This window comes from Salvelinus fontinalis, chromosome 31, assembly GCF_029448725.1.
Source record: "Salvelinus fontinalis isolate EN_2023a chromosome 31, ASM2944872v1, whole genome shotgun sequence".
NCBI classification, from domain to species: domain Eukaryota; kingdom Metazoa; phylum Chordata; class Actinopteri; order Salmoniformes; family Salmonidae; genus Salvelinus; species Salvelinus fontinalis.
The window spans coordinates 12973763-12992928 of NC_074695.1; the positions used below are offsets into that span (position 1 = coordinate 12973763).

Sequence of the window (19166 nt, forward strand, 5' to 3'; positions counted from 1 at the left end):
CTATTTCTCAGTGTTTTAGAAATAGTTGCTTATTAGGCTTTATATCGATGTGTGCCCTCATCTCGGATTCTCCGCTAGGCGCGCAATATCAAGTAAGCTATTTTGCGCGCTAAGCGCGCAACGCCTGTAGGCTATTTTGTGTGGTCTCAATCAAATTATCCATAGCCTATATGCTACTAAGTGCATGCATGCATTTCTAAAATAGCTGCTGGGATGGTGTAAGTACAACTAGGCTGCATTACACACTGCAATGGATATTCCAAATCTGAGCCTCGGCCTGCTCTCGCTGATCAAGTACTTTGTGTGCTGCCTAGCCAATGGCTGTGCTGTGTAGGCCTACGGTGGCAGTTCAAGAGGGGAGTCAAATGATTCTTCCGAAAATAATGTTTGATTAGGCCTAGTCCAAAAAGGACTAGCCTATGTTCCGCAATGGTGGAAAAACGACCCAATTGTCATACGGTGGTAAAAGTAAAGATAGCTTTTAATAGAAAATGACTCAGGTAAAGTGAAAGTCATCCAGGAAAATACTACTTAAGGGAAAGCCTAAAAGTATGATGTGTTATTCAAAAAATGTATATATTCTTGTACATTGTGGACAATTCTCCGACATGCTGTGATGTACACCACCGGTCAAGCGTTTTAGAACACCTACTCATTCAAGGGTTTTTCTTAATTTTTACTATTTTCTACATTGTAGAATAATAGTGAAGACATCAAAACTATGAAATAACACATATGGAACCATATCGTAACCAAAGAAGTTAAACAAATCAAAATATATTTATTTTAGATTCTTCAAAGTAGCCAACATTTGCCTTGATGACAGCTTTGCACACTCTTGGCATTCTCTCCACTAGCTTCACCTGGAATGTTTTTCCAACAGTCTTGAAGGAGTTCCCACATACAGCAAGCTAGCGGTCAGGCTGATCTTCGGCTAAATTTGGACCAAAACGGACGGACTAAACAGCCCAAAATGGGACGACTAATTTTGGGCAAAATATTGTTGCCAAATTATAAGTTCTCTTGGTCCCTTATAATTATCTGTGAGTTCATTTCTGATCTGTTTTTGTGAGAGATGTGGACACTTTTGTTTCCTGCCGCTTCAATTGAAGGGTGTTGCTACTCTGTTGCGGTAAAATCACATGCGGTTATTATGAGGATGACAAACATCTAATGTTGGCTTCAACTTGGCTTGCCATACAAATCCTTCCATTAAAAGAGGAACCTAGTTTTTGATCTCTTTCTCATTATAAAACAGTGATGGTGTGATTAATGCTACTACTATTCATGGCTTTATTGTGCCTGCATCGGCCACATACTGTAGGCTACAGAAAAATTGTCATAAATGCATCTCATCTATTTAGTCATTCAATGTCCACATCATTCTCACATATTTTATGATGTAATAATAATTGGTAATACAAGGCCTAACAAATAAATGATTCCTAAAGTGGCAATGGCCTAATTTTTAAAATATTCTTTATTTTTATTTATTTTTACATTTTGTGCATGATGTTTTTGTGGAAGGGGTTCTATATTAGGCCCTATATGTACAAATATATAAATTATACATTTATCATTGAGGTTCTTGAAAATTTCAATTTAAGTTATTGAAAAAGTCCCAAAAAGCCCTTGAATTTGACTCGCCAATGTCTGTATGAACATTTTCAATACATTTGCAAAAATTACAAAAAACATGTTTGCACTGTCTCTTTAAGGGGTATTGTGTATAGATGAGTGAGAGAAAAATATATATTTGATCCATTTTGAATTCAGGCTGTGTATTTTTGGGGAATGAGTCAAGGGGTGTGTGATCAGTAGCTGTCACGATCGTCTTCGGGTGAAAGAGAGGACCAAGGCGCAGCGTGATATAAATACATCTTCTATTTATTTAAGAAAGACGAAGAACACTAAAACAAACTAAGAAAAACAACAAACCGACGACCGTGAAGCTATACAAAATAAATAAGTGCAGACACTGGCAACTTACACATAGATAAATACCCACCACCTACCTAATGACTATGGCTGCCTAAATATGGCTCCCAATCAGAGACAACGATAGACAGTTGTCTCTAATTGAGAACCAATCTAGGCAACCATAGACTTACATAAACACCTACACTGAACACTACCCCATGAACTCTACAAAAAAAAACTAGACAATACAAACACCCTATACGAGACAAAAACACACAAACATCCCCCATGTCACACCCTGACCTAACTAAAATAATAAAGAAAACAAAGATAACTAAGGCCAGGGCGTGTCAGTAGCAAGCATTCTGTGACATCAGTCAGAATACAGGATTAGTTGGGAGGTTATTTTTTTATTTATTTAACCTTTATTTAACTAGGCAAGTCAGTTAAGAACAAATTCTTATTTACAATACAAGTGTAGGTAAAAACAAATGCAATAAGTTATAAATTGTGCTACTAAGGCCCATGACGGCACAAATACGTCTCGTAAACATGTTTTCGTTTGGTTATCTTTTGGAAATTGTAGAAATAAAACATTTTCCTTCTTCAGAAGTTCCAGCTAGGCAATTAATTTGCTATCTATCATACAGTAGGCATATATTAATAATTATATATTTAATATAAGTAGACATGCACTCATAATTGACTGTAGCGCATATAAAGCACCCATACAATCATCGGGCGATAAACGAGTGATGAATTTCCGGGCCAAGGGTGGTCCATTTAAAAATCATTCCTTCCTCCCTTGCAAGTGTATACTCGTCAGACGTCATGATATGTCATCTGAAGTGTCCACTTAATTTGAGGGCTGAGGGGATAGGATGTGTCTTTTTAAGTGTTTGGACTGTAGCCAACATGACAACAACATAGTAGCAACACAACATGGTAGCAACACAACATGGTAGCAACACAACATGGTAGCAGCACAAAACATGGTACAAACATTATTGGGCACATACAACAGCACAAAGGGCAAAAAGGTAGAGACAACAATACATCACACAAAGCAGCCACAACTGTCAATTCAGTTTAATCTGAATTAAACCTGTTGACATCCTTGATTTTATGGGGAAGCATCATTGCAGTCATAGGGCCTCTAGGAAGATCCAATGCAGTAATGCATGCTATCTTCAACATAGGTCAAGTAGCATGAGCTTTAAATTAATTGTTAAAAATCAAGAGTGTCATTTGTCACCAATCAGCGGTATACATTAATTCCAAACAATATAGAGAGTATCTGTCAGCGGCTGTTAATTCTTAATTTAAGGGTCACTTTTCCTACCTTAAAAGGATAAACATTCACAAGCAACACCATGGGCCAGAAAAGGTTGAATACATTGGTCATGCTGTCAATCCGGCGTGACTTCTGCTGCGTTCAAAACAACTGGAAACTCAGAACTGGGAAATCTCAGGTTTTCAGTGAGTTCAAGACAACTGGGAACTCGGAAAAGAACAAGCTCCAACTAGGAAAATACGTTTTGAGCGGTCATCCAATTCGAAATTCCAAGTCAGGAACTCAGACCTCTTTCTAGAGCTCCGACCTGACGTCATGATTTAACATAGTTTTTTTCTGAGTTCAGTTGTCTTGAAAGCACCATACATCCAGAGAATGCCAGACTTTGATGACAAAGTTTCATGACAAAATTTGCCCACAAAGGACCGCCACGCCACCTTCCTTTTCAAGTGAGCACAGCGCAACGGTGAGTCCAAAAATGTCTTGTATACTGGTGCAGAAATTATGTAATATGCCAGGGAGATAATTTTTTATTTCACCTTTATTTAACCAGGTAGGCTAGTTGAGAACAAGTTCTCATTTACAACTGCGACCTGGCCAGGAAAAAGCAAAGCATTGTGACACAGGCAACAACACAGAGTTACACATGGAATAAACAATAAACAAGCCAATAACACAATAAACAAGTCAATGACACAGTAGAAAAAAAGAAAGTCTATATACAGTTTGTGCAAAAGGCATGAGGAGGTAGGCAATAAATAGGCCATAAGAGCGAATAATTACAATTTAGCAGATGATGATGTGCAAGTAGAGATACTGGTGTGCAAAAGAGCAGAAAAGTAAATAAAAACTATATGGGGATGAGGTTGGTAGATTGGGTGAGCTATTTACAGATGGACTATGTACAGCTGCAGCGATAAGTTAGATGCTCAGATAGGTGATGTTTAAAGTTGGTGAGGGAAATAAGTCTCCAACTTCAGCGATTTTTGCAATTCATTCCAGTCACTGGCAGCAGAGAACTGGAAGGAAAGGTGGCCAAATGAGGTGTTGGCTTTGGGGATGATCAGTGAGATATACCTGCTGGAACGTGTGCTACGGGTGGGTGTTGTTATCGTGACCAGTGAACTGAGATAAGGCAGAGCTTTACCTAGCATAGACTTATAGATGACCTGGAGCAAGTGGGTCTGGTGACGAATATGTAGCGAGGGCCAGCCGACTAGAGCATACAGGTCGCAGTGGTGGGTGGTATAAGGTGATTTGGTAACAAAACGGATGGCACTGTGATAGACTGCATCCAGTTGGCTGAGTAGAGTATTGGAAGCTATTTTGTAAATGACATGGCCGAAGTCGAGGATCGGTAGGATAGTCATTTTTACGAGGGTAAGTTTGGCAGCGTGAGGGAAGGAGGCTTTGTTGCGAAATAGAAAGCAGATTCTAGATTTGATTTTGGATTGGAGATGTTTAATATGAGTCTGGAAGGAGAGTTTACAGTCTAACCAGAAACCTAGGTATTTATAGTTGTCCACATATTCTAGGTCGGAACCGTCCAGGGTGGTGATGCTAGTCCAGGGGGGGGGGGGGGGGGGGCGGGCAGAAAACGGTTGAAAAGCATGCATTTGGTTTTACTAGCGTTTAAGAGCAGTTGGAGGCCACGGAAGGAGTGTTGTATGGCATTGAAGCTCGTTTGGAGGTTAGTTAGCACAGTGTCCAAGGAAAGGCCAGAAGTATACAGAATGGTGTTGTCTGGGTAGAGGTGGATCAGGGAATCGCCCGCAGCAAGAACATCATTGATATATACCAGAGAAAAGAGTCGGCCTGAGAATTGAGCCCTGTGGTACCCCCATAGAGACTGCCAGAGGTCCAGACAACATGCCCTCCGATTTGATACACTGAACTCTGTCTGCAAAGTAGTTGGTGAACCAGGCGAGGCAGTCATTAGAAAAACCAAGGCTATTGAGTCTGCCGTTAAGAATACGGTGATTGACAGAGTCGAAAGCCTTGGCCAGGTCGATGAAGACGACTGCACAGTATTGTCTTTTATCGATGGCGGTTATGATATCGTTCAGTACCTTGAGCGTGGCTGAGGTGCACCTGTGACCGGCTCGGAAACCGGATTGCACAGTGGAGAAGGTACGGTGGGATTCTAAATGGTCAGTGATCTGTTTATTACCTTGGCTTTCTAAGACTTTAGATAGGCAGGGTAGGATAGATATAGGTATGTAACAGTTTGGGTCTAGGGTGTCACCCCATTTGAAGAGGGGGGGAGGGGGGGGGGGGCTGTTGGCCGGCATGGCCAGCCGTTGAGAAATACTAATTGAAATTTCGATTATTATGGATTTATCGGTGGTGACTGTGTTACCTAGCCTCCATGCAGTGGGCAGCTGGGAGGAGGTGCTCTTGTTCTCCATGGACTTTACAGTGTCCCAAAACTTTTTGGCGTTCGAGCTACAGGATGCACATTTCTGCTTGAAAAAGCTAGCCTTTGCTTTCCTGACTGACTGCGTGTATTGGTTCCTGACTTCTCTGAACAGTTGCATATCGTGGGGACTATTCGATGCTATTGCAATCCGCCACAGGATGTTTTTGTGCTGGCCAAGGGCAGTCAGGTCTGGAGTGAACCAAGGGCTATATCTGTTCTTAGCTCTGTATTTTTTGAACGGGCATGCTTATCTAAGATGGTGAGGAAATTACTTTTAAAGAATGACCAGGCATCCTCAACTGACGGGATGAGGTCAATATCCTTCCAGGATACACGGGCCAGGTCGATTAGAAAGGCCTGCTCGCAGAAGTGTTTTAGGGAGCGTTTGACAGTGATGAGGGGTGGTCGTTTGACAGCGTACCCATAGCGGATACAGGCAATGAAGCAGTGATCGCTGAGATCCTGATTGAAAACAGCGGAGGTGTATTTGGAGGGCAAGTTAGTCAGGATAATGTCTATGAGGGTGCCCATGTTTACAGATTTAGGGTTGTACCTGGTGGGTTCCTTGATGATTTGTGTGAGATTGAGGGCATCTAGCTTAGATTATAGGACTGCCGAGGTGTTAAGCATATCCCAGTTTAGGTCACCTAACAGAACGAACTCTGAAGCTAGATGGGGGGCGATCAATTCACAAATGGTGTCCAGGGCACAGCTGGGGGCAGAGGGGGTTCAATAGCAGGCGGCAACAGGGAGAGACTTATTTCTGGAGAGATACATTTTTAAAATTAGAAGTTCGAACTGTTTGGGTATAGACCTGGAAAGTATGACAGAACTTTGCAGGCTCTCTCTGCAGTAGATTGCAACTCCTCCCCCTTTGGCAGTTCTATCTTGACAGAAAATGTTGTAGTTGGGTATGGAAATCTCAGAATATTTGGTGGCCTTCCTAAACCAAGATTCAGACATGGCAAGGACATCAGGGTTTGGAGAGAGTAAAATAAACTTAGGGGGGAGGCTTCTGATGTTAACATGCATGAAACCAAGGCTTTTTCGATCACAGAAGTCAACAAATGAGGGTGCCTGGGGACCCGCAGGGCCTGGGTTTACCTCCACATCACCCGAGGAACAGAGGAGGAGTAGGATGAGGGTACGGTTAAAGGCTATCAAAACTGGTCGCCTAGAGCGTTGGGGACAAAGAATAAAAGGAGCAGATTTCTGGGCGTGGTAGAATAGATTCAGGGCATAACGTGCAGACAGGGGTATGGTGGGGTGCGGGTACAGTGGAGGTAAGCCCAGGCACTGAGTGATGATAAGAGAGGTTGTATCTCTGGACATGCTGGTTATAAAATGGGTGAGGTCTGTAGCTAAGAAAGTGTACTGTAGCTAAGAAAGTAATAATAAAAAAAAAGTAAAATCATACTTTTTAGAGAAATGTCCTTTGGTCTGATGAAACAGAAATAGAACTGTTTGGCCATAATGACCATCGTTATGTTTGGAGGAAAAAGGGGGAGGCTTGCAAGCCGAAGAACACCATCCCAACCGTGAAGCATGGGGGTGGCAGCGTCATGTTGTGGGGGTGCTTTGCTGCAAGAGGGACTGGTGCACTTCACAAAATAGATGGCATCATGAGGCAGGAAAATGATGTGGATATATTGAAGCAACATCTCAAGACATCAGTCAGGAAGTTAAAGCTTGGTCGCAAATGGGTCTTCCAAATGGACAATGACCCCAAGCATACGTCCAAAGTTGTGGCAAAATGGCTTAAGGACAACAAAGTCAAGGTATTGGAGTGGCCATCACAAAGCCCTGACCTCAATCCTATGGAAAATCTGTGGGCAGAACTGAAAAGGAGTGTGCGAGCAAGGAGGCATACAAACCTGACTCAGTTATACCAGCTCTGTCAGGATAAATGGGCCCAAAATTCACCCAACTTATTGTGGAAGGCTACCCGAAACGTTTGACCCAAGTTAAACAATTTAAAGGCAATGCTTCCAAATACTAATTGAGTGTACGTAAACTTCTGACCCACTGGGAATGTTATGAAATAAATAAAATCTGAAATAATAATCTCTAATATTATTCTGACATTTCACATTCTTAAAATAAAGTGGTGATCCTAACTGACCTAAAACAGGTTTGTCTCTTAACAATGCTGTTAATTAAGAGAGACTACTTACAAGCAGGCCATATTGGTACTCCCCGGGTAAAAGCATTCCTCCATAGGAATGAATGGAATTCTACAGTATTTCAATTAAATTACATGTATTTAAGTATTCTGTAGTGGGGACATAGATTTCAGTAATCTCTAAAAAATTATACTTCAGGGAAAAAATGTTTTTGTATGTTTAGCTCACATAATACAATTTAAAAGTATGCATTAAGGTGTCTGTAATATGATAAACGTGTCACAAACAAATGTAGTCATTAATAAATTAATTTCTATTGCTTCCATAATATTTTTTACAATATAATAAAATGCCTTATTAGTCATCTAGTACAGCCTATATATAAATCATTGGTGATTACAGACTCACTGTAAAGGCAGTCAATGTTGTTCTCCTCCTCAAACGAGGAGGAGCATGGATAGGACCAAGATGCGGATTGAGGGAAATAAGCCATCTTTTAATGAAAACAGCAAAACAATACACTACAAAACAACAAATGAGACTAACCTTCAACTGTCCTGTGAAGACACAGGAACAAACACCCACAAAAACCTACTGCCTATGGCTACCTTAAATCTGGCTCCCAATCAGAGACAAATGAATGACAGCTGTCTCTGATTGAGACCCAATCTAGGCAGCCATAGACATAACTAGACAACCTAACAAACACTATCCCATACACATACAACACCCATGGACTAACCAAACACACACAACATACAATGCCCACCCCAACTCACGCCCTCACCAACTAAACATAATCAAAATAACATAAAAATAGGTCAGGAACGTTACACTCACGTGTGAAAACTCGTGCTAATAAGTGAATAGCCATCTTAAAATACAACCTGACCCATTGCATTTAGGCCAATCTGGACTCAATATGTCCCAAAGTAGTCCTAATGATTCTGGGATTTACCCTCAAATAGTTGCAGCTCTATTCTAATGAGGCTATTCAGTATTAAAATATTCTGACAATCCGAGCAATAATGATCAAATCTTGCCAGAATAAATAGTGAATAAAATACCACAACACTCTTGATGCATAAATTCAACAATCTGAGGTATAATAACTGGAATACAGAGGAAGTTGTGCTGATTAGTGAAGCGTTTCTGTGTCAACAGAACAATGGGTCATACAATGCTGTTAAGAGAGACTACTTACAAGCAGGAAAAATGGCAGGAATGTAAAGTTATAAAGATTACTGGGGCGCTTGTGACTCCTAAATTCACGCAGCTTTGTCCTCCTCCCTTTAGAACCATAAAAGTCAGTGTAAAAAAAAATGTGTATTAATATTTTATGGTCAAATTGTGAGACTGTTTAAACAATGTCACCATTCAGAGCAAAGATATATAATTACTCTCTCCTAATTTTCTATTTAATATTCCTAACTTAACACTTACATCTAAGAAAAACTACACATTGTAAAAAAATGCTTTTGTCTTTTTTAGAAAATAAATGCATTTAATAGCTCAATGTGATTCAAAATATTGTAAGCAAATGCAATGTATGTCCAAGTAAACATGTGAATTCTCTTCAGTTATCACTCTCGCTGTGAGGAGAGGTGTTGGAGGCAGTTCATGAATCGGCGCGGGGTGTCCCACTCTGAGCCAAAGTGCTGAGCGTCTCATTGTCAGACGACAGTGCAGCCAGATGTGCGGCAATCTCGCTCTGCTTTGCCTCAACAACGTCCTCCCGAACAGACAGCATTATGGAGTTGAGAATTCTCCCTCGAATGATGATGGACTGGTCGATCGCATTGTCTCAGTTGGGAAATGAAAAGCATCCCTGCAAACTGTGTAAATGTGCATCTTTTTGGGGGGCTCCTCTGGAACCTTCCTAAGGCGAAGCACTGGGCGCCGTGGCAGCCTCACCTTTGGCTTTCCCTCTGGAGGAGTAGGGACGAGGCCAGAGACATTGAAGACTGATTTGGAAGAGGTCAGGAGGAATTTGGACAAACTGTCTTCTTCGTCTGTGGAGGAAATCCTTTGGGCCTCTTTGTCAATAGGGATATCGGATCGACTGGAGGGAAACTCCAATGAGCTCCGACAGTTGCTCATGGCATAAAGTGAGGATGATGCAGAGACATCCTTTTGCAACTGTGTCAGTTTCAATTCTGTGCCGTATGAAACTTCCTTTGAGGTTGAAGTAGGCACACCAATTACGGAGAGAGAGTCAATGCTTCTACTGAGGTGAGTAGCATTTTCAATGTCTTCAGTATTCTTCAAAGCATCAAGGTAGGACATTGACAGGCATCCTTTGACGGGCATGCAATTGACTGGGGATGCTGGTTTAGAAGTAATTACCTTCTGAAGATCAAGGTCTTCCTGTGAGGATATTGCACCAGCTCTCCGTCTGAGGAAACCGTCCTCATCCAGTAGGTCATCACAGACAGTGTCCATGAGGCCTGAGGCAATATATTTTATCTTCAGGGATGACATCCAGATCCCTGGATATCCCTCAAAAGCTTCAGTTGAGTAAGATGCTACATCATCTAGGTCAGGTTGGAGTCCAGCCACATTAGGAACAAATGGTGTGTTGCTTGCCTTGAGAGAGGTTGCCATAGCACCCAAAATGTTGCTGACAGCATTGATGGCAGTCTGGCTTGCCTTGGGGGAAATCGTCCTGTTGGGAGAATCTTGTCTAATCATATTGATTATTTTAGTGTTGACCTGCTCCAGAACTTTGATGATTTGGTCTTTGGCAGTAGACTGTAGTTTGGGGGTAAGTGAAATGGCATCTACGTTGGCATTCATGGTCTCACTGGCTTTCCCGGTCAGCTGACAGGCCTGGTCTTTACTGCGTTTTGTGGATACACTTTTCAACATATCCTCAATCATTTCTTTCTCTGAGCAGTCCTCGCTTTTGAGGTTCACCGATCCAAATTGAGGCAAAGAGACAGAATGTCTTACCTCATTTCTCACAGATTGGGCCAGGGTTTCTTTGAAAGGTTCTGTGCTAATTTGGTCCAGAACTCCATCCACAAGGGTGACATAGAGGTTAGGGAAAGAGGTGCTTCTGGTGGCCTGGTGAGCTTTCCTTCTAGGGGATGAGTTAAAGACATAACTTACTCGAATGACTCTTTTTTCATCCGTATTCTTCTCACCTGGAGATATGAGCGCTGTGTCTTGTATCAAAATTGGCTTTACCTCATGGTCTTTAATCTTTACTGCAAGGACCTGTGATTTTGTGTGGCGTTCATCAAATCCAGACAGGCTGCTCTGAATTGGTCCAGGAACAACAACATTTGATGTACCTTCTTCAGGATCGTCATGTAGTAGGGCTAGTGGCTGGTCGTCTAAAATCATTTCACTGCACATATCGATGGCATCTTCCACTAAATCATCAGCGATCAACTCAACTTTTGCAGAGGCCATTGATTTCGCTGGGTGCTCGCCTGTTGCCTCAGAGAGCATTCCTTCCATATCTGCTCTGGAAGTAGTACAAGAACATGGAACACTGGCCATCACAGTCATCTCATGGGACGAGGTTGATGCAGCTGCGGAGGCCTCTGAGCTGCTTGTCTTACTGTTGTTTTCTGCAACCTCTGAAGTGTCAGATGAAAACACCATTCCATAACTGGGGGAGTTGGATAAAGATGAGATCACTGGCTCCGAGGGAAGTATTTCCAGAGTCAGGGAAGGAGCTTTTTCATTTCTTTCACCCTGAAGCTCAGGAAAAGCCAGCTCGAATAGGATGCTGTCATATGCAGTGCTAATAAGGTCACAGGCAACACCTTCTAGTTTTGAACAGGAATCTCGGCGGTTCTCGGGGTCTGCCTTTTTTAATGCAGTCAATGGAGGTGGCTGAATGTTTGTTATACCTGAGGTGCCTTCTTCAGCATCACAGTCTAGTGCAAGCTCTTCAATGTTTTCCTCATTTAATAAGTGTCTAATGTCTTCCAAAACATTGCTTACCGCATCAATGGCTGTTTGGCTGGCCTTTGCAGAGACAACTCTGAATTGGGTAGGAGAGTCTTCTCGGATCATTACAATAACCTGCTCCTGGACTTCCTCCAGAACGTCAGTGATCAACGTTGTCACATAGGTGTTTATGTCTTCTCCGTTGGCCATCCGCTCCTCTGGTTCTGGATCATCTGCTTGAGCATTGGGTTTGATTGTGTTTCCCCCACGGAGTCTGCAGGCAGGTTCATTGCTGGGATTGGCCGCTCGAGAGACGCACTTCAACACATCGTAAGCGATTCTGGCACTCAGAGCCCTTTGTGCCGCTGGTGTAGACCCTGGAATCGTCAGTTTGACCTCATCCCTGATTGACTCCGCCAGCTGCTTCCGGACAAGCTTGGAGCCTAAGTGGTCAAGGATGACAGATTTCAGCTGAGCTCTGTCTGGGATGCTTTGTCTCTTGATGGCTTTGAAGATCCTAAAAACAGGTTCTTGGAAACCCTTCAGCGGTGCCAGACCATCCAGGCATGGTCTCCTCTGGCGTGGTGCAAGGCTTGGTCTCCTCTGTAGCATGGCTGGCTTTTCCTTAGATTTCCCTATTAATAACACACACACATTTAAAAAATGTGATTTAATTTAGCATTCACTGGCTATGAACATACTCTGAAAGATATTTCGTAATGAAATTATGGTTCTTTAGTAAGGAAATGTTCTTACCTGACAGAGAAACTGTTTTCTTTACAGTTTTGGAGTGAGCAGGTTTGAGAGCAGGCTGAGCAGATGCTATAATAGATAAAAAAAAAGAAGAAAGAATACAAAATACGATATGATATACAGCACAACACATTCAACTGCTCCTTGTAGGTTGCATTTGGCATAGTCATTTAAACATTGCTTAACTGTGTGATGAATTCAAATTAAATCTTACCTGGTTTTTCAAATATTTCTTCCAGCAGCTTATTTGGTTTGATAGAGGCCTCTCTCAACCTCTCAAACTCCTGGAGGTTTTTCAATTCCTCTTCCATTTTCCTCAACTGAATAGCCTGTTTTTGTTCCATAATGCACATTTTCTGTGAAGAACAGAGAGTCCAAAAATAGCAACTTAGCATCCACAAAAGTTGAGGTAAAATTATTTCTTAATTTTCATGATTTATTCAAACTTGAAAATAATTGTGGGTAGTTTTGTGAAGTATGATGAAAGTGTGACATTTGTACCTTTCTGATGCGCTTTTCTTTGGCCTCTTTCATATACTTGGCCTTGTTCAAATCGTGCCTGACATCCTTTTCAATGAGTTTCAGCCTGGATCGCTCCTTAGAAACCCAATCCTCTTTAAACTCTCTCTCTTGGTCATACAACGCAGTTTGCAGGCCATATTTCTGTCCCCTGTCCCTATCAATACATTAAACAGATGAGTCATGACATTGCCAACACAGAGTAGGCCTATATAACTCTACTTTATTACCTCATGCACTTCTTGCCTACCTGGAACCAATGGTTGACTGCAGATGCTTCAGGTTCTGTGCTCCTTTATTCAGTAAGCACTCTATCATATCTTCCAGGGTAACGTCCTTAGGTATATGGCCTTCCTCTTGCAACTGAACCATTCTCAGTATCTGTTCCTTCTTAAATAGGATAAATACAATTTTTGTACATTTTAAACACTTATCTACCTAATAAAATACATGTTACATTGTTTTTAGAGTGATGAATGATCATTTCACATTTTCTCGTGAAAATAACATGTGTGATTTTCACAGAAGTTCACATTTAAGAACGCAGTCATACTGCCCACATACCAACTTTTTGCTGTACGTTTTATGATGGTCAGTCTTGACCGTATCCAGGTAATGTTTGTATGTGTTATACTCCTTTAATGAGCATACAACCTTGAGAAGAGAGAGAATCAAAATGTTTCCTGCTATAATAGTCCTGGAGTTAACTATCGGTAAAGCTTACAGTCTTCTACTACACTGTTCAGAAACAATAATATTAACTTCAAACTTACGTTGTCCTCTTTAGTGATGAAGTTTCGCTTCTTTAACTTCTCATGCATTTCCTTCTGATGGTAGTATTCATTGAGGTTTGGGTCATGCAAACTGTTGTACGTCGGCCTCATAATGTGACAGTTTGGGTCACTGAGGTTGAAATCAGATGTAGGCTGATACAACTGAAGGAACAAGGATATAAACAAAAAAAATAAGCATTCTACTGGATCCTTCTTCCATTCTAAAGCACCACTCTACTGGACCCTTCTTCTATTCTACTGCACCATTCTACTGGACCCTTCTTCTATTCTACTGCACCATTCTACTGGACCCTTCTTCTATTCTACTGGACCCTTCTTCTATTCTACTGCACCATTCTATTGTATGCATGTTCTTTAAAAAAATGTTATACTGTATCCTGTTAAATATATGTTCTGCTTACCTTTTTACCCAAGCTGGCTCTATGAAATTTAAAGGCGACCCCAGGTAGGACCGGAAGCTTTGTCATGGCAGGCAATCTGCTGCTCACTGACGGCTTTGTTTCTATCATGATCTGAGGAGGCTTCCCTTTCAGTGGACGAGTTTGCTTCTCTGGTCGCGAGGGTATCTGACACAGGGGCTTTGAGGTCTTCTCCTGAAAACCAACATAGCAATAATGTATTTCTTACAAACTCACCTGTGACAGTTCATCCGACCATTATGACATGGCGGCGAGCCTGATATGTCATCATAGGTTGACGCCCAATGAACTAATGTTGCCGTAGCCTGAGTGCCAGTCTATTTGTTTTTTATATCAACTCACTGTCATGCCAAATATGATTTTTGGCTTAGCTATAAGAGCACAAACAGATCTGGGCCCAGGCTAATGTTGCCACAGAGATTCTAATTATGTGACCTGTGTCTGACCAGTAGCGGTGCATGTGTAAAATCACTGGGGAAGCTGTGGGAGTAAATGGTACATATAGGGACAGATATAAATTTGTACATCCGACCACAGGAGGAGAAGGCGACACATAGGCGCATAGGACAGCTGGACACACTAATGTTAGAGTGACACATAGTCTGCTGATCCTAATAAGGGCAAACATACCAAAGAGCACACCAAGCTAAACATAAGTACGAAGGCCAAAGACATAGGCCCATAGGTTAGATGGACATATATTATTTTTAGGACAAGAAGGGGTTCTGCCACCATTTTAACCTAACTGAAAGCAGATTTGGGCATGAACAAGCAGGAAGCTTAAACGGAAAGATAATGGTGGCAGATGGACTAAGGGAAGGAACTTCATTTGCATGTGGGATGGACTCATTTGATGTATGTGTATAAGAACAGAGCCAGTGCTTATGGAAGTTGGTCTTTTCCACGGACTGAGACGGCTTCTGATATTTTGTATTAAAAAGCCTTTATTGAATTCACAAGTTCTTGTAAGTGTTATATTTGTAATACGATTTTCCACGACAAAGGCAAGACAGTAAAAAAGCCATATTACAACCTATGTTGTGATATTTGCTCTTTATACAACGGCTGGATCTAATCCTGAATGCTGATTGGTTTAAAGCTAATTCCAGCCGGTGTCTATTCCACAAGTTACCACCGGCTAAATCTATGATGTTAAAATGCCTATTTACTCTGTTCCATCTGACTGCGTAATCCACTGTCTCGACAGTCCAGGCAGGGAAGTTAAAACTTGATTTCCACTGTAAAAAGCATCTAGACATTATTTAACAATTATTTTATACTAACAGTGAGTTTTCAACAGCAGAGATTTGTATAAACCTTGCTGTCTTGTCTCTCCGACATTTGCAACATTGTTTCAATATTCAAATTTGGTCTCCAACTGTCCCATAGTAATGAACGTGTAGGGGTCGGGTTTTGGGACGAGAGAGAGGCAGACAGCATTTCTCAGCCAGTCAAAATCACGAATCAGCTGGCATGATTTTTATGGATATATGCTGCTGAGCGAATGCCTAGGCTCTAGCTCAAGTATTAGGCAAGGTTATTCTATTTACGGAACCACCGCTACACTTCACCCCTCCCCTGACCTCCTCTCACAACACCCCAGTAGCTGATAGACATCAACTGTGTGATCAAAGTCCAATGGCACCAATGAGACTGACTGTGATTGATCCCAGATCATATCCACACAACAAGACTGAGGGGATTAGTTTATGTGGCCCGGGTTACCTCGGTGGGAGGAGTTTGAACTGGGTGAAAAGTGATTGCATTCGTTTTGGAACCGCACCGCCTCCCGGGGGTGAGCCAGGTGCCCCGCTCTGGCCGAAGGCAAAGTCGGCTCAAAACAAAAGTGACGTAACTATTAAGCTCATGGAGTGATGAGTAGGATTATGTGTTTTCACATGCAAAAGTGATTGCTTTGATAAAAACGCTTCTATCTGCCTTCCCAATGAAAACTAGTTTGAAAATTCAAACATCTATTTTATGCAAAAGAGATGTGTTTCTGGAAGATGCACCATGCTGCCTTGTTGACAACATGACCGACTGGCGCAGATTACTGTTGTATTGAGAAGGGTGCTCCTTCCTCCCTGCTTTCACCCAATGATGTGACTGGCCATTGCCTGGTTCAACCCGGGCCAGCGTAATAGAACTCCCTCACTGTGTGTGTTGGCCAGAGGGTTGATGCCAGGGGTCGGAACCATAGGATGTCCCAAGGATACCGCCTAGCATCAACCATGAGACTGACTGGGTTTGAACCGAGGTCAATCTGCATGTCACAAGACTGTGTTAGCCCTCTGAGCTTAAATCTAGGCATTAGCTCAGACAGATAACACACATTTCAGGCAAGGTTACTCATCACACAAGAATAGTTCACTTTGTAGTCCTTTGTAGCTCCGTTCAGAGCATGGGACTTGTAAACTTTGATGACAATTAGGCTTGATTCACATAGTCCTACTGTTTATGTTCAGACTTCATATTATTGGAGTACACAATCGTCTATTTTACCTTTTCAATTACACAATACTTAGGCTAGACAATTGTTTACAAGTTTAGCAAAATGCAAAGGTGAAAGCAAAAGTGTTTACCTGACAGCTTTTAAAAACGTCGTTCTCCATTGCACAGCATGACAGGAAAGAGCAAAATGCCTCTGAACATGATTATTTGTCAATACATATGCATCATAATGTAGTGAGAATACTGTACCATCTGTGACGCAACGCATTGGCATATCTGAAATTCCATTGATTATACCGCTAACAGTCACATTGTTTAATTTTTCCCTTCTAAATCTGTTGGATAAAAAAAGTAAGGATCAATGTATATAATGAACGATTTAGGCCTATCAATAAAGATATTTTACATGAAAAACCGGGCTATACATTTCATTGTGTCAAAGCAAATTACTAAAGTTACACCGAATTTACACACAAAAACAAAAAAAGATTTATGATAGCAATGTACCAACTCAAAGCGGTTGGGATTTTACTGAAGAAGCAGACGGGTCGATTTCTGATGGATGAAACAGATTCCGCATTTAATTATCCAAGTTTTAACGGGCATTCCGAGTCTTTTCGGTGACTGGAATCATTTAATTTTGCTCCCAACGGGCTTTCGTTCAGTAGTTCTTAGGAATTGACCTAAAACCATGATAAAATTGTCAATATATAATTTAAATCGTAAAAAGTTGCCTACCACATCGTGAAATTTGAGTTCAAATACATTTTTACCTGACCAGATTATTAGATGGCCTGCAAAAACAAATTAAGAAAAAAATGTAATGCACTGAAAAAATGAGCGCGAACTAGACTGAGGCTCCTCACTAGATTGTTCCTGCACTGAGAAATTACCATCTTCAGTAAATATTTTTATAATTTGTCAGCAGATAATCGATGTCTGGATTCTGGGGCTCAAAAAGCAATAACAGTAGGCTATGCAAATCAGGAAGCCACATTAACGGCTCTGTCATGTAGTATCTGGGATCTACATCTGTTTATATTAGTTACTATGCTGTTACTAAACGGTGACAGTGTTAAGTTTCTACAACTAATGTAAAATGCACATGCGCACTAGTGTGCCCGGGAACTGTAGCGCTCGAGAGGTTTTGACTAAACGAAAACTAACTGTATTCCCGTCTCCTGCCTGGTCATTTCGCCACAACACAAATATTACAGTGGCGACGAGGTGATTAAACTTCTTTAACGGGCATTGCTTGAAGGGAAGAATGTTGCGTGAGTAATGAAACTCAAAATAATTATTTAATTCGTCAGTTATTTTTATATTTTCTTTAGCCAGTTAAAAAAAGGCTAAGCACTGCTAGCAGGTACAGTGTTCAGGAGCTGCCAAGTAGCAAGACTATTGGAGTCCAGAATAGCGTCACTGCCCTCTGGTGGTTAAATAAATAAATAAAACTCATTGAACCCATTGAAATTAGGCGGAGAAATATTGTCAAAAGACATTTTTAGAAAAGGAAGAAGGAACGTAACACGGTGTGTACATTATTACAAATGAGTGCAGTGAATGAAGTAATTTCAGAAACTTCTGAAGTGAAGAATTAGATGAAAATTAAGGAATACAAGGAATAAGGAAACCGAACAATTAACTGAAAATGGCAAACGTGGTCGAGTACCCGAGTTTAAAGCTACAAAAGAGGATTTTGATTCCTATTTGGAGCGTTTTGAGCGTTGGCTGGCTGCAAATGAAATCAAAGATGAGAAGAAAGCAGACGTATTTCTCAGTGTTTTGGGTCCCACTGAGTATGGATTGCTGAAAGGTCTTTTTTGATTTTCATCCTAAACAGAGGATGACATGGGCCTAAATGAAGATGATGTTCTGGGAGAAGAGCCAGAGGTAAGCCTGGTTTTAAACCACTATAGCAGCAATGGCACTTCATGTATGGATTAGATGGGTTCCACCATGTCCAGTAGAATTTTGATCATACAGTATAAAGTCACTTTGTACATGCTGCAATTGCTTTGGTGAAATATCTGCTAGGAAAATAAATGTAAAATCGTAGGTGCATTTCTTGATGATGCTTTATGCATTTGAACATGTAGGACCTCACGAAAGAGGATGCCATCACTGAGGATAATGACAAGAAACCCATAGTGTCTGAGGAGTACGTTTTTTACTTTTATGTGAACACACATTGAAGAGTGACATTTTCTCTCCATTTTCCTGATGATCTGATGTCCCTATTGAAATATGTTATTCATGTGATTTTAATGTGTTTCAGGACGGCTGAAAAGAAAGTGGTAAAAATCACACCCCCAGCGTCTGTGGATGAGGTAATATGATGCTTGCTGCACCAGTCATGACAAGTCTTCAATGCAATGGTGGTGTGCTAACCTTATAATTAAAATGTTTTATCCTGTTTTCCCAGAGGGTACAGAAAAGAGCAGAACGCTTTAATGTCCCTGCGTCAGCTGATGGCAAGAAGGCCATACGTGCTGTCCGATCAGTATCCCACAAATATTCCCCACACTATTGATTGGGCATATCTATTAATCTATATTGACAATTTACATT

General features: G+C 41.3%; 2 protein-coding genes across 2 annotated transcripts; one reads left to right on the forward strand and one right to left on the reverse strand.

Annotated features, from left to right (window-relative positions):
• Positions 1-9374: 9374 nt before the first annotated feature.
• LOC129829620 (uncharacterized) lies at positions 9375-13873 on the reverse strand. The gene is made up of 9 exons (XM_055891418.1): positions 13705-13873; positions 13496-13585; positions 13182-13321; positions 12914-13088; positions 12627-12768; positions 12416-12481; positions 10103-12294; positions 9671-9931; positions 9375-9488 (listed from the first exon to the last, which is right to left on the reverse strand). Exons 1-9 carry the CDS (start codon positions 13813-13815, stop codon positions 9375-9377), a joined length of 3291 nt encoding a protein of 1096 aa, XP_055747393.1. The 5' UTR covers positions 13816-13873.
• Positions 13874-17844: 3971 nt separating this feature from the next.
• On the forward strand, positions 17845-19156 carry LOC129829574 (SAP domain-containing ribonucleoprotein-like). The gene is made up of 5 exons (XM_055891356.1): positions 17845-17869; positions 18439-18488; positions 18695-18756; positions 18874-18925; positions 19021-19156. Exons 1-5 carry the CDS (start codon positions 17863-17865, stop codon positions 19126-19128), a joined length of 279 nt encoding a protein of 92 aa, XP_055747331.1. The 5' UTR covers positions 17845-17862; the 3' UTR covers positions 19129-19156.
• The last annotated feature ends 10 nt before the right edge of the window (positions 19157-19166 follow it).